This window comes from Corvus hawaiiensis, chromosome 12, assembly GCF_020740725.1.
Source record: "Corvus hawaiiensis isolate bCorHaw1 chromosome 12, bCorHaw1.pri.cur, whole genome shotgun sequence".
In the NCBI taxonomy this organism is placed as follows: Eukaryota; Metazoa; Chordata; class Aves; order Passeriformes; family Corvidae; genus Corvus; species Corvus hawaiiensis.
In genome coordinates, this window is record NC_063224.1 from 2,827,699 (window position 1) to 2,839,806 (window position 12,108).

Genomic DNA, 12,108 nt, shown 5'->3' on the forward strand with positions numbered 1-12,108 from the left:
TAAACGCTGCCCACCAGCGGGGAGCGGCAGCGGAGGGGGCCGGCACGGGGCGGCGGAGGGGCCGCCCGGGAGGGCGGGGGGGAGCGGGTCGGGGCGGGGATCTCCGCTCCGCGCTTACGTCTGTCAAGGAGCGGCAGACGCCGCTGCGAGAGATAAAGTAGAAGGCGAGCGGCGGGGCCGGGGGCAGACTCGACAGCCACCGCGATGGGAAGCAGCTCCCCGCAGCAGCGGCAGCGCCAGCCCAGCTAAAGCCTCCGGGGGGGACGGCGGCGGCTCCGGGAGCCCGGCCCGCCGAGGGGCAGCGGGGCAGGCGCAGGCGGCGGCCCCGGCTCCTCTCTCGCAGCAGCCGAGCTCAGCTCGCTTCCACCCGCCCCCCCATCCCGCCTCCCTGCGGCCCCCCCCGACCCTCCGCCTCTCGCTCGCCTTCTGCAGCCGCGCTCGGATTTAGGGATAAAGTGGGAGGAGGAGGGAAAGGGGGGGGTGGGGGGGGGGGGTCGTCGCTTCCATTTGTTTATCCACGGAGGGGTGAAGTCTCCCGGTGGAAAGCAACCCCGCCGGGGGGCCGGGAGGACGCCGGAGGGAGGGTGGTGGGTGAGTGGCGGCGAGCCCCCAGCAGCGTGGACTTTTGGGGGGGCGCTGGGGGGGCGGCGGAGGAGGGCCGGGGCTGGGGCTGGCCGCCGCGGACCTGGCCGTAGATGACTGCAGAAGCGCAGCAGGCTCTGTCCTCTCAGCCCCCTCCTCCTCCGGTGCAGAGCAGCTACGGCCCCATGTCCTCCGTGGCTGAGAAGCAGCCGCAGAGCTCGGCCATGGACGCCGCCTCCGCGGGGACCGGCGGCGCGGCCGGCAGCGCCCCGGGCAGCGGCGGGGCCCCGGGCAGCGGCGGCCCCAAGGCGAAGAAGACGAACGCGGGGATCCGGCGGCCGGAGAAACCGCCTTATTCCTACATCGCCCTCATCGTCATGGCTATCCAGAGCTCTCCCTCCAAACGCCTGACCCTCAGCGAGATCTACCAGTTCTTGCAGAGCCGCTTCCCTTTCTTCCGAGGCTCCTACCAGGGCTGGAAAAACTCGGTGCGCCACAACCTCTCGCTCAACGAGTGCTTCATCAAGCTGCCCAAGGGCTTGGGACGCCCGGGCAAGGGCCACTACTGGACCATCGACCCGGCCAGCGAGTTCATGTTCGAGGAGGGCTCGTTCCGCCGCCGGCCCCGCGGGTTCCGGAGGAAATGCCAGGCGCTGAAGCCCATGTACAGCATGATGAACGGGCTCAGCTTCAACCACCTCCCCGACAGCTACGGCTTCCAGGGCTCGGCCGGCGGGCTCTCCTGCCCCCCCAACAGCCTCTCCCTCGAAGGGGGCTTGGGGATGATGAACGGGCATTTGTCCAGCAACGTGGAGGGGATGGGCCTGGCGGGACACTCCGTGCCCCACCTGCCCGCCAACGGTGGGCACACCTACATGGGCGGCTGCACCGGCTCCTCGGCCGGGGAATACCCGCACCACGACAGCTCCGTGCCCGCATCCCCGTTGCTCCCCGCCGGCGGCGTGATGGAGCCGCACTCGGTTTACTCCAGCTCGGCCTCGGCGTGGGCGCCCAGCGCCTCGGCGGCCCTCAACACCGGCGCGTCCTACATCAAGCAGCAGCCCCTGTCGCCCTGCAACCCCACGGCCAACCCGCTCTCCTCCAGCCTCTCCACGCACTCCCTCGACCAGCCCTACCTGCACCAGAACAGCCACAACACCGCCGACCTCCAAGGTAAGGCGCGGCCACGCGTGGGGCGAATCCGCGACCGTGGCCACGGGGGTCGCCGGGGGCTGCCGGCCCCGCGTGGATCCCGGCAGTGCCGCTGCCAGCCGGGATCCCGCTCCGTGGGCGGTTTTAATGCTATTCCCGAGGGGAAGCTACCTTGCCCTCGCTCCTCCCTCCTTTCCTGGGAGCAGCCGGGCCCGTCGGGGCTCTCCCCGCTGCGGGGCTGGGAACGGCCGGGCCGGGGCTCCGCTTCCCCGGGCCGGGGCTCCGCTCTTCCCGGTGGCTGCTTCACCTCCAGGGCCGCCCCGGGCCTAAGGCCGGTGGGCTCAGGCAGCGGGAGCTGCGGGAAGGAGAGGCCGGGAATGCACCCTTGGGCTCTTCCACCTCCATTGGGAGTTGGAGGATTCCGGAGGGACAAAAGGGGGAAATTCCCCATCGGGTGGCCCACCACCCGTGCCATCCCAGCCCGTCCCACCCCATCCCCTTCCCCGCCATCAGCTGTGTTTTTCACACATCTCAGGGCCGTGTTTTCTAGGCCCATCACCTCCCTCCATCTGTCGCCCCCGCCAAAGCCGGCGGCCCGGATCCCCCAAATCCCCCCGCGCCCCACAACTGCAGTTCGGTCCCTGGAGCTGTCGGGGCTGCATTTGCCCCGAATCTTGGAATGGAGATGGTGTTTGACCGGGAAGAGGCCTCGGGAGAGACGAGCCCAGCGCTGGGTTTCGCTTTGCTGCCCAAATTCCCCTCGGGGTGCGGTGGGTGTGGGACTCCCGGGACACGGGGGAGCCCCGGAGCCATGGGCGGGTGATGGGGCAGATTTGGGGGTCCCTGCACATCACCCCGGGCCTTCGGGGGAGCGGGATGCGCCTGACAGGAGCGGGTGTGAAGCGGAGAACAAATGGGTCAAAACCACAAAGTGAAGAGGGGGAAAAGCATCAGCTGGGCCGGGCCGGGTTGGAGCTGCAGAGCCCCAAGCCCGGCCGGGCCGGGGCAGCGCCCGCCACGGGCACCCTCCGGCCCCGGGGCAGTGCCCGGAGCTCAGCGCATCCAGGGCCTCTGGAAAACGGAGCTGGGAATCCACCCCGAGGAGCCACCGGGCCCATGCGCGGCCTTCACCGAAAGGCTCTGATTATCACCCAAACGAGCGGCGGGGAGCGCTCCCGGGCAGGGCACCCCATCCCCAGCGCACCCCGAATTCCCGAGGTGCTTTTCCATCCCGAGGTGGCGGAAGGAGCGGCAGGAACAGCCCCGCTCCCGGCGGCCTCTGTCCCCCGGCCTCCTCCCCGGTCCCCACCGCCGCTCCCGGCACGAACGGGGCTGCCCCGCTCCGCACCCGGCGGATTTTCCGCACGGGCGGAGGCGATGGGAAAAGCAGCCGGGGCGGAAATAAAATCTAAATATTGGGGGGAAAAAAAAAAAATCCCTAAACCCAACCCAAATCCCTTCTCCTCGCAGTCCGCTTGTGCCAGGCAGGGAAACTCCGTCGCGGGGCCGCGGGGGTTTCGCTGCCGCACCTGCCCGCGCCCGCGGAGCCCCCGCAGTGCCCGCGTGTGCCAAAATAGCCCCAGTTCCGCGCTCGCACCGGGGCGTGCGGACGGGCCGGCTTGTTGGGATTTTTTTTTCAACGCCATCCAGCCTTTTTCTCCCTCCCCCGCGCTCACTCTGCCCTCCTAAATCTCTTTGCGCTGCTGACCATCTCTCCCCCCGTCCCGCAGGCATCCCGCGGTATCACTCGCAGTCTCCGAGCATGTGCGACAGAAAGGAATTCGTCTTCTCTTTCAACGCCATGGCCTCCTCCTCCATGCATTCAGCGGGCAGCGGCTCCTATTACCACCAACAAGTGACATACCAGGACATCAAGCCGTGCGTTATGTGAGCCGGGGCGGAAAAACCCCCTCCTGGGGCCGGCCGGGCCTGAGGCGGCCGCTGAGCATCCCCCAGGACCCTCTCGGTGGCAGGGGGGTGTCCCAGCCTGGCTTTGGGCAGCAGGAACAGACTGGAGCCCCGGGAAGCGGCGGGAGCGCGGAGTGCGGCCCCGGGAATGAGCATCGGCCGCGGGTGCGAGCCCGCAGCGTCTCTGCCTTCTTCTGCTCGGGGAGGGCTTGAGAAGAAAGCAAAAGCAGCCCCCCCGTCCGTCCCGAAAGCCCCGACTGCGAGTTTGGGGTGAGGCTTTGCCAAATGAGGTTTCGATGCTTCTTTAAAAAAAATGAAATTATAAACTCAGTTTGGGAATTGGCGGTGAGCGATGCCACCGGCTTGGCTGGGAGGAGCAGAGCCGGATCGGGCTGAGGGGGCTGGAAAAGACCCCGAACTCAAATCCCCTCGGTCCCGTCTCACTTCGAGCCCGGAAAAATACTTTTTAAAAATTTTTTTCCTTTTCTTTTTTTTTTTCTTTCCTTCCTTTTTTATTTTTTTTTTTTTTTGCCGGCAAACACCCAGCGGGCAAAAAAAATCTCTCAGAGGGATTTTTTTGGAACTATTAATTTTGGGGGTTTTTTTGCCTGCATAAAGACTGCAGGATCAGACCCTATGCAGAGAGAACAAGGCACTTTGGAAAGAGACAGCCATGCTCATCCTGTTATTTATTCTACATTTCTTTTTGTTGTTGTTGTTGCTAATAATCGAGACACGAATAGTCTCAGTTGATCAGTATTAAATCGGGGAATCTCTGTTGGCAATATTTGCCATATAGATTTTGGGTTTTTTTAGTTAACCTTTGTAAATTTGAAAGCGACCGTGGTCTCTGTGTAAAGACAATCCTCCATATGCTTTTATAGAAATATATATATAATGAAGGATTATTCCCCTCCTTCCCCTCTCTATTTCCCCTCCCCCCCCCCGACGTTGTACAGTTCGGTGACACCTATTTTAATTCTTTCTGCACTGTATAAAATTGTGATTATGTGGGTTCGGGTTTTTTTTTTGGGGGGGGGGGGGTTTCGCCTTTTTTTTTTTTTTTTTGTGTACGTTTTGTCCCTAAAGAAAAAAAAATCCCGAAATAAAACCTGTATGTTATTTGTACATGGGCTTCACGATTGTATGAGCAGCAAATAAACGAGCATGCGGTGTAATTAAACTTAATTAATGAGGAGTCTGTGGCCTCCGCGAGCGCGGAGGGGCCGCGCAGCCCCGGCCCGGCCCTACAAACCCTCGGGCAATAATTCCCGACTCAAAACCGACTTTTTAGGGCTTTTTCACCCTTGCGGAGTCCTGCGTGCCAATTTCCCTGCTGGGAAATATTTCAGTTGCGGATATTGAAAGGCAGAAGGAGGAAAACCGGCCGTGCTTTTTACTTTTATCTTTTTATTATTAGGATTATTCCATTTTTTTCCCCTCTCAAGGAGAAGGCGAAAGGCGCTGTTTGACAGCTCTTTGCCTCTCCCTCGGATTCCAGGCGTGAGGCTGCCGGGATGGAGCCCGCCGCTCCTTTTTCCTCCTCCTCCATCCCGGGAATTTTCCGAGCCCCGCATCCCTGCGGCACCTCCGCAGGCGGGGGAGAGCGCCGGAACTTCCCGCGGGCTTTTCCCCGCTTGAAAAAGAAATTAAAAAGTCATAAAGTTTAGGGAAATTTACCAAAATGAACCCAAATTATTAGGAATTAATAAACAGGAATCAAAATTAAGCAGATAAACTGCGCCATCCCCATCGTGCATGGGACAGTGATAAGTCTGCATTTGGAATATCGGTGTTTTCCTAAAAAATTTGGGGGGATTTGGGTTAATTCAGGATCCTCCAGGATCCAGGAATTTTCGCTTTAATTCGTGGGCCAATCTGCCTCTATCAATATTCAATATCAACGCACATAAAAAAATAGATGCGGGCGAATTAATCTGATTACGTGGTTGTGGATTTCTGCCTTTATAGAGGGAAATTTAATCACTGCACGCTAATTAGCTCAGCTCCGTGTAATCAGCTTAATTAAAAGCCAAGTTCACTGTAACAACAAGGGACAAATTTGAAATATTATTGTAATTAAGGCAGGTGGGGAAAGGCTTTATTAGAGTTGGGGGAGACCTTTCCAGAGTGGGGTTTTTAATGTTGTTTTGTGGGGGTTTTTTGAGGAGCGTTGTGGGGTTTTGGGGTATTTAAAAAAAAAATTTGTTGTTGTTTTGGGGGTTTTTTAATCTCTGTTTAGATCTCTTGAAGCCAGCAGCAATCTTCCCGCAACATTATTGGTTTTCCCAGTTTTTATGCTTTTCTGGGCTGATCTTTCCCACATCTCTGCCCATCTCTGCTGGAGGCGAGCGCGTTGTCTCTGTCCTTTTAGGTACAAGCTGAAAACTTGGGGTTTTTTGCTCCTGAAGCACATATCTGCACGAGGCGTGGCTGAGATAATGGTCCAGGGTTAGGAGTTCAGCCTCTGCCAAGTGCTCCTTGAAATCCCACTGTCACTCCTAAGGCTCCTTTTCATCCCTTTGCATTGATTTTGGATCCTCGTTGGCATTTGGTGCTGCTGGAGGCCGGGAAGGGCAGGCAGCGCCTTGCGAGGCTCGGGCCCAGCTCGCAGGGGTTCGATATCTGCTCCCCAACAAAGCCTGACGTGATTCATTCTTCTCCCTCCCGTCGCTTTCCAAACCTGGAAAAACAGAGCCGCCGCATTCCGTGGACGCCACATATTCCTCAAGCCAGTGAGCGCAGTCTAAACAGGAGCTCTCCATCCCAGAGCCCTCCATCAGCGAGGAGAGGCCCAAACCCCACAGGCTCCTGCCCCCAGCCCTCCATCTGCAGAAGCCCAACGGGATTTTTCCCAGCATTTTTAGTCCCAGGGGATGGCAAACCCCGAGCTCACACTTTTCCAGGAGCGGTCAGGCTCTGGGAGGAGGTGAGGAGGGATAAACTCGCTCAGAAATGCTGTGGGAGCTCTGCAAGAGGAGATGAGGCAGGGCTGGCTCAGAAATGGGGGCTTTGCTCACGGAAGGGCCCAGAGCTGGCTGTGCTCAGCTGCTGGGGCTCAGCTCAGCACCGGCTCCCTGCTCCTCATCGCTCACATCCCGATCCGTAGGGGATCCAACTCATTTTCCTGTGGGGTTTTGGCATTTCTCCTTTAGGAAACAGCTTCTCATCGCTGATGCCCTGTGCAGGCCCAGGAGTTTTCTGCAGGGATGAAATGTTGGAGCATGACAAAAACCAGGGCCTGGTGTCTCCAGCCGGGTTTGATGCCAGATGTCCCCTCCGGATCAGGGGACGTTGGTGTCCCCAGGCCCTGGTGGCAAAGTGCTTCCCACTGCTCCTCCCAGGATGTTTCCCCCCATCCTTACAATGCCACCATGGAGCTGGAATTGTGTCTGCCACTGTCACCTGCTCACGAGCTTGTGTCCCCTGGGGTGTTTATGAGGGACACACAATCCCATGGGCGGGCAGAGCTTGAGGGAGCACGGGATGGTGCAGGGATTCCAAGGAAACCCTGGAAGAGGGGATATGGTCCTGGGTCCCCTGTGGGGGGAACACACTTTTGGGAGGGTCCATCGGGGTGATCTGTGGCCTTTTTTGGGAAGTAACATCGGGGAGGGGATGGTGGTGAGGGGTCTGTTGGGGAGGAGGGGTTTGGAGGGACCCCGAGTGATTGGAGGATCCCGGGGTGTCTGGAGGATCTCATCTGGAGAGATGCTGGGAGATTTGAGGGATCCTGGGGGATTAGATGATCCTGGAATACTGGAGGATCCTGTGTGAGAATCGGAGGGATCCTGGGGGGTTTTGGACAATCCCAGGTAGGTTTGAGGGATCCTGGGGGATTTGAAGGATCCTGGGGGGATTGGAGGATCCCGGAGGATTGGAGCAATTGTGGGGGTATTGGAGGATCCCGGAGGATTGGAGCAATTGTGGAGGTATTGGAGGGATCTCAGGGAGTTTGGATGATCTCAGGAGATGTTGGATGAATCACGGGGTGATTTGAGGGATCCTTGGAGATTTGGAGGATCCCGGTGGGATCTGGATGATCCGAGGGGTGTTGGATGATCCTGGTGGGATTTGGAGGATCCCGGTGGGATTGGATACTCCTGGTAGGATGTGGGATGATCCCAGGGGGATGCTGGATGATCCCAGGGGGATGTTGGATGATCTCGGTGGGATGCTGGAAGATCCTGGTGAGATGTTGGATGGTCCCGGTGGGAGTGGATGGTCCTAGTGGGATGTTGGACGATCCCGGTGGGATTTGGACGATCCTGGTAAGATGTTGGATGATCCCGGGGGGATGTTGGATGATCCCGATGGGATGCTGGATGATCCCAGTGGGATTCAGATGATGCCAGAGGGATGTTGGACGATCCCGGTGGGATGTTGGATGATCCCGGGGGATGTTGGTTGATCCCGGGGGATGTTGGACAATCCCGGTCGGGTGTTGGACGATCCCAGTGGGATTTGAACGATCCTGGTGGGATGTTGGACGATCCCTGTGGGATTTGGACGACCCCGGTCGAATGTTGGACGATCCCGGTGGGATTTGGACGATGCTGGTGGGGTTTGAACGATCCCGGTGGGATGCTGGACGATCCCGGCGGAATTTGGATGATCCCGGTGGGGTGTTGGACGACCCCGGTGGGATGTTGGATGATCCCGGTGGGATTTGGACGATCCCGGGGGGATGTTGGACGATCCCGGCGGAATTTGGATGATCCCGGTGGGGTGTTGGACGATCCCGGTGGGATGTTGGATGATCCCGGTGGGATTTGGACGATCCCGGTGGAATTTGGGGGGGCGGTGCCGTTCCCTTGGCGGCAGCGCCACCTGGCGGCGACGATCCGGCACCGCCGGCCCCGCCCGCGCTCCTCCAGCTTTCCCCAAAATTTGGCTTAAAACCCGACAAGTTCGAGAGGGTTTGGACTCTTTCTCCACCAGATGGATGATCAAAGCTTGATTTGTTTCTTTAATTAATTATTTTTTTAAAAAAAAATCTCTTTTAAAATTTCTTTATTTCGGTTTTATTTTTCCCTTCTGGCATCCCGACCTGTGAGGGGGAACATCCCTTTATCCGGATACATCTTCACATCAGGGGAAACTCCTTTATGGAGCACTTCTGGATCAGACCTGTTCCGTGCCCAGGTGGGACAGATGGGAATACCTGGCATGGAAAAGCATGGAGTATCCCATGGATACAGACACCAGGCAGAGGATGCTCTCGGATGGGGTTGATCATCCAGATTTGCAGAAAACTGGGTACCTTGGAGACTTGGCCAGTGGGAACAACATCTGGAATCTTAAATGGGTGTTTGGAATACCAGGGGATGAGTCTGGCACCACGTTCTTAGCAGGTAAAGGCTCAGATCCATAAGAATAACTGTGTACCTGATTTCTCCCTGAAAACCAAGAAGTTTGGGATCTCTGGACCTCAGGGGATCCAAACAGTTCTTGTCACTTTTGGAAGGGGACTTCGATTTCTGCAATGCTTTGGGAGGCCACACCTGAGCACCTGTTCCCTTTCCAAGCGTATTTCCACGCAGAACTCCTGCCTGACACTCAGCAGGAAAAGGCAGCAGGATGCTCCTGGAGGCTTTATCCCTGCCAAGAAATCTCTGTCACAAGGAGTCATCCTCAGGGATAAAACAGGTGGATGTGCAGCTGGAGGCTGATGTTATTCCTAGAAGTAATAATCAGATTGCCTCCACCAGGGAGGACAGGCACGGAGCTCCCTTGTTCTCTTAAGTAACTTTCCCTGTCAGAATTCATCTCGCCCAGTAAGGAATTAAAATCAGAATATTAAAATCAGTGCTTGGACTGGATTATCCTAGTGTATCTTTTCCAGTCGAAATGATCCTGTGGCTTTATTATTAATGAAAGACAACAGAAGGAATAAATCTTATTGAGCTTCTGGCTCAATATCCCAGTTCCCATTATCACAGGGTGCCCAGAGAAGCTGTGGCTGCCCCTGGATCCCTGGCAGTGTCCAAGGCCAAGCTGGATGGGGCTTGGAGCAGCCTGGGATAGTAGAAGGTGTCCCTGCCCATGGCAGGGGGTGGGACAAGAGGAGCTTTGAGGTCCCTTCCAACCCAAACTATTCCATGACTCTGTGATCAGAGGTGGCTCTGATCCATCAAACTCCTGATAAATGTTCCAACTCCAGTCTTAAAATGAACTAAATTTTTGCAAGGGAGCTGCAGATCCTTTGGAAAATTTCACTGAGGGAGTCACTGTGGCACAAATAGAGATTTCCTTTCCTCAGACACTTCTCCAGGTCCTCTGAGAGATCCCCAGGATCTCTGGAACGAGCAAATGGCAATTCTAGAGGTCAAACCACCTCGGTTTCATCATGGAAAGGGATGTGGGGACACCGGCAGTGCCACTTGGCTCCAGCAGAGTGAACACGAGCCTGAGCACAGACCTTCCTTTATTTAAAGCAGCGGGACTCAAAACCCCTGGAATGGCACAGAAAGTGCAGCTCTGTGGCTCAGCTCAGCTTCAGGCTAATTACTGCAAAAATAAGCAAACACACCTGGGAAAGCAGGATGACACAGCCTGGAAAGTTTTGCAGGGACTTTGGGGTACCAGGAGTTCACTTGGAGCAGAACTTGCTGCAGCAATTGTGTTCCTCTGTGGGGGTGAAAAAAAGCCACTGCAGAGCAGCAGCTCCAGGCGCTGCCTCCTCCAGAGGGATGGAAATGCCACACTCCAGAACCTGAGCAGTGCAGGTGCCTGGAAACACTCGGAAAACACGACATCCCTCTGGAAAAACAGGAGTATTGCTCTTGTCTGAACAATTATTCACTCCAAAATCCGCAGGAGTGGAAGCCATGGGTATGGTAATGCTTCAAAATGTGGCAGCTTTCACCACATGAATGTTTCCCTTCTTTCCCTGCCCTTTTTTTGATCCCATCTAACTGCCCTGTGTGTTTGCTTTATTCCTTAAAGAAAGCTAAACCTGGCTTAGCTCAATGTGTGGGAAGGATGGATCATAACACATTTATGTGACTTGGAGACCTCTGGAGGTGGCACATTTTGGGAAAGAATTCTGTTTGGTGTCTTGTCTCCCAGCACAGGAGCTGAGCTTTGTCCCTGGAATGTGCTGGGTGCCTTGATGGGAAGTTCTGGAGCAGGAGGACCAGTGGGATTAAAGGCTCCCCAGAGCCACCACGATGCTCCAGGTATCCACTGGGAGACAAAATTCCTGTTGGGATCGTTGGTACTGTCACACAGAAAAGCCCAACAGGGGCTTGGTTGGGGGTTTTTTGAGAGCTTTTGCTGGGTTTTTGGCCTGTCCTCCTGTTGTTTTCCAAAGTGCTGGGAATCACCAGTTGCCTGCAGTCTATCAGGAGCCATCTCTGCCTTCCCATCTGTAAAACGTGGATGTTCCTGGGGCCGCTGCAGAGATGGACCAGATAGATCCATATCCTGAACTCATTTCTCCCAGGCACTTCAGTGGGATGCCCAGCCCAGAACAATGGCAGGATACACGACCCTAAACATTTCTGCAGGGCTTTGAAAGATGAAAAGCAGTGACTTTGCTACCTATGTCAGAGGAGGGGCAGGGACACGTTCCATGATGTTTATAGCAGACATCACGGACATTGCACATGGAAACATGGGAAATGCTGCCCTTTTCTGGGAGGGAGATAATCTTTAAGAGATGGCAAGGAGGAAATCAAAGCATTTGGTACACAACAGCCTCCCAAGCAGGGGGGTTTGCCCGAGGAACGTGGCCACAGCCACAGATGTTTCCTCCAGAGCCAGAAGTGCTGCGAGGGGCTGTTCCTTCAGAGGAACCGGAACGAGAGAAATCCCTGCACACGCTTTTCCTCCCCCTCCTCGCCCCTGTGGAGAAAAAACACAGCCCCAGTGCTGGATTTTTCAATGGAAACATTCCCCTAAAAGCCATTTGTTTCTCCCTTTGGAGCAGTAGAAGATGATGAAATAAAAAAAGCACACACCAAAAAAAAAAAGGCATGACTTGGAGACAGTGTTTAACCATCCCTTTCCTGACATTTTTTATTGGTCTCCACAGATAATGGGATGAAACCTCTGTCCTTTCAGGCTGCTGGTTGGGAGGGGATCAGGGAGATGCTGGAGGGTTGGATGTGGACCTGGAGGTGAGATCCAGGAAAGAGCCTGATGGTGAGAGATTTTCCCCCTGCCCTTTTTCCCTCCCTGGAAACAAACAGTCTCTGACTCTTGTCACTCAGAGCCTACCCAGCAACCCAGATTGTTTACTGTTGTCTTTGGTGGCTTGAAGCTGTGTGGCCTTGTCCCTGTTCCAGGAAATGCATGGACACGGCTGGCTGAAGGAAAACCCTCACGCCCGTGCAGTTTTGGGGTGGCAGGGAGCCACCTCGGCCTCATTGTTAGCAGATGCCAGTGCTGCCTCACTGCTCTGTGCCACACACCACGCTGTGACCAATGGCCTCCAACAAAAACCCCTCCAAAGTCACCCTG

The 12,108-nt window shown here is 56.4% G+C and overlaps 1 protein-coding gene across 1 annotated transcript; it reads left to right on the forward strand.

Moving 5' to 3' along the window:
* The first annotated feature begins 526 nt into the window (after window positions 1-526).
* On the forward strand, window positions 527-4,179 carry FOXF1 (forkhead box F1). Its single transcript, XM_048316771.1, has 2 exons — window positions 527-1,755; window positions 3,465-4,179. Exons 1-2 carry the CDS (start codon window positions 696-698, stop codon window positions 3,623-3,625), a joined length of 1,221 nt encoding a protein of 406 aa, XP_048172728.1. The 5' UTR covers window positions 527-695; the 3' UTR covers window positions 3,626-4,179.
* Window positions 4,180-12,108: the final 7,929 nt, after the last annotated feature.

What these genes read in the sequence shown, in the direction of transcription:
- FOXF1 (XM_048316771.1), top strand. Translation starts at nt 696, where the DNA reads ATGACTGCAGAAGCGCAGCAGGCTCTGTCCTCTCAGCCCCCTCCTCCT. An exon ending in CAACACCGCCGACCTCCAAG is followed by an intron (nt 1,756 to 3,464) that starts GTAAGGCGCGGC and finishes CCCGTCCCGCAG; the next exon opens with GCATCCCGCGGTATCACTCG.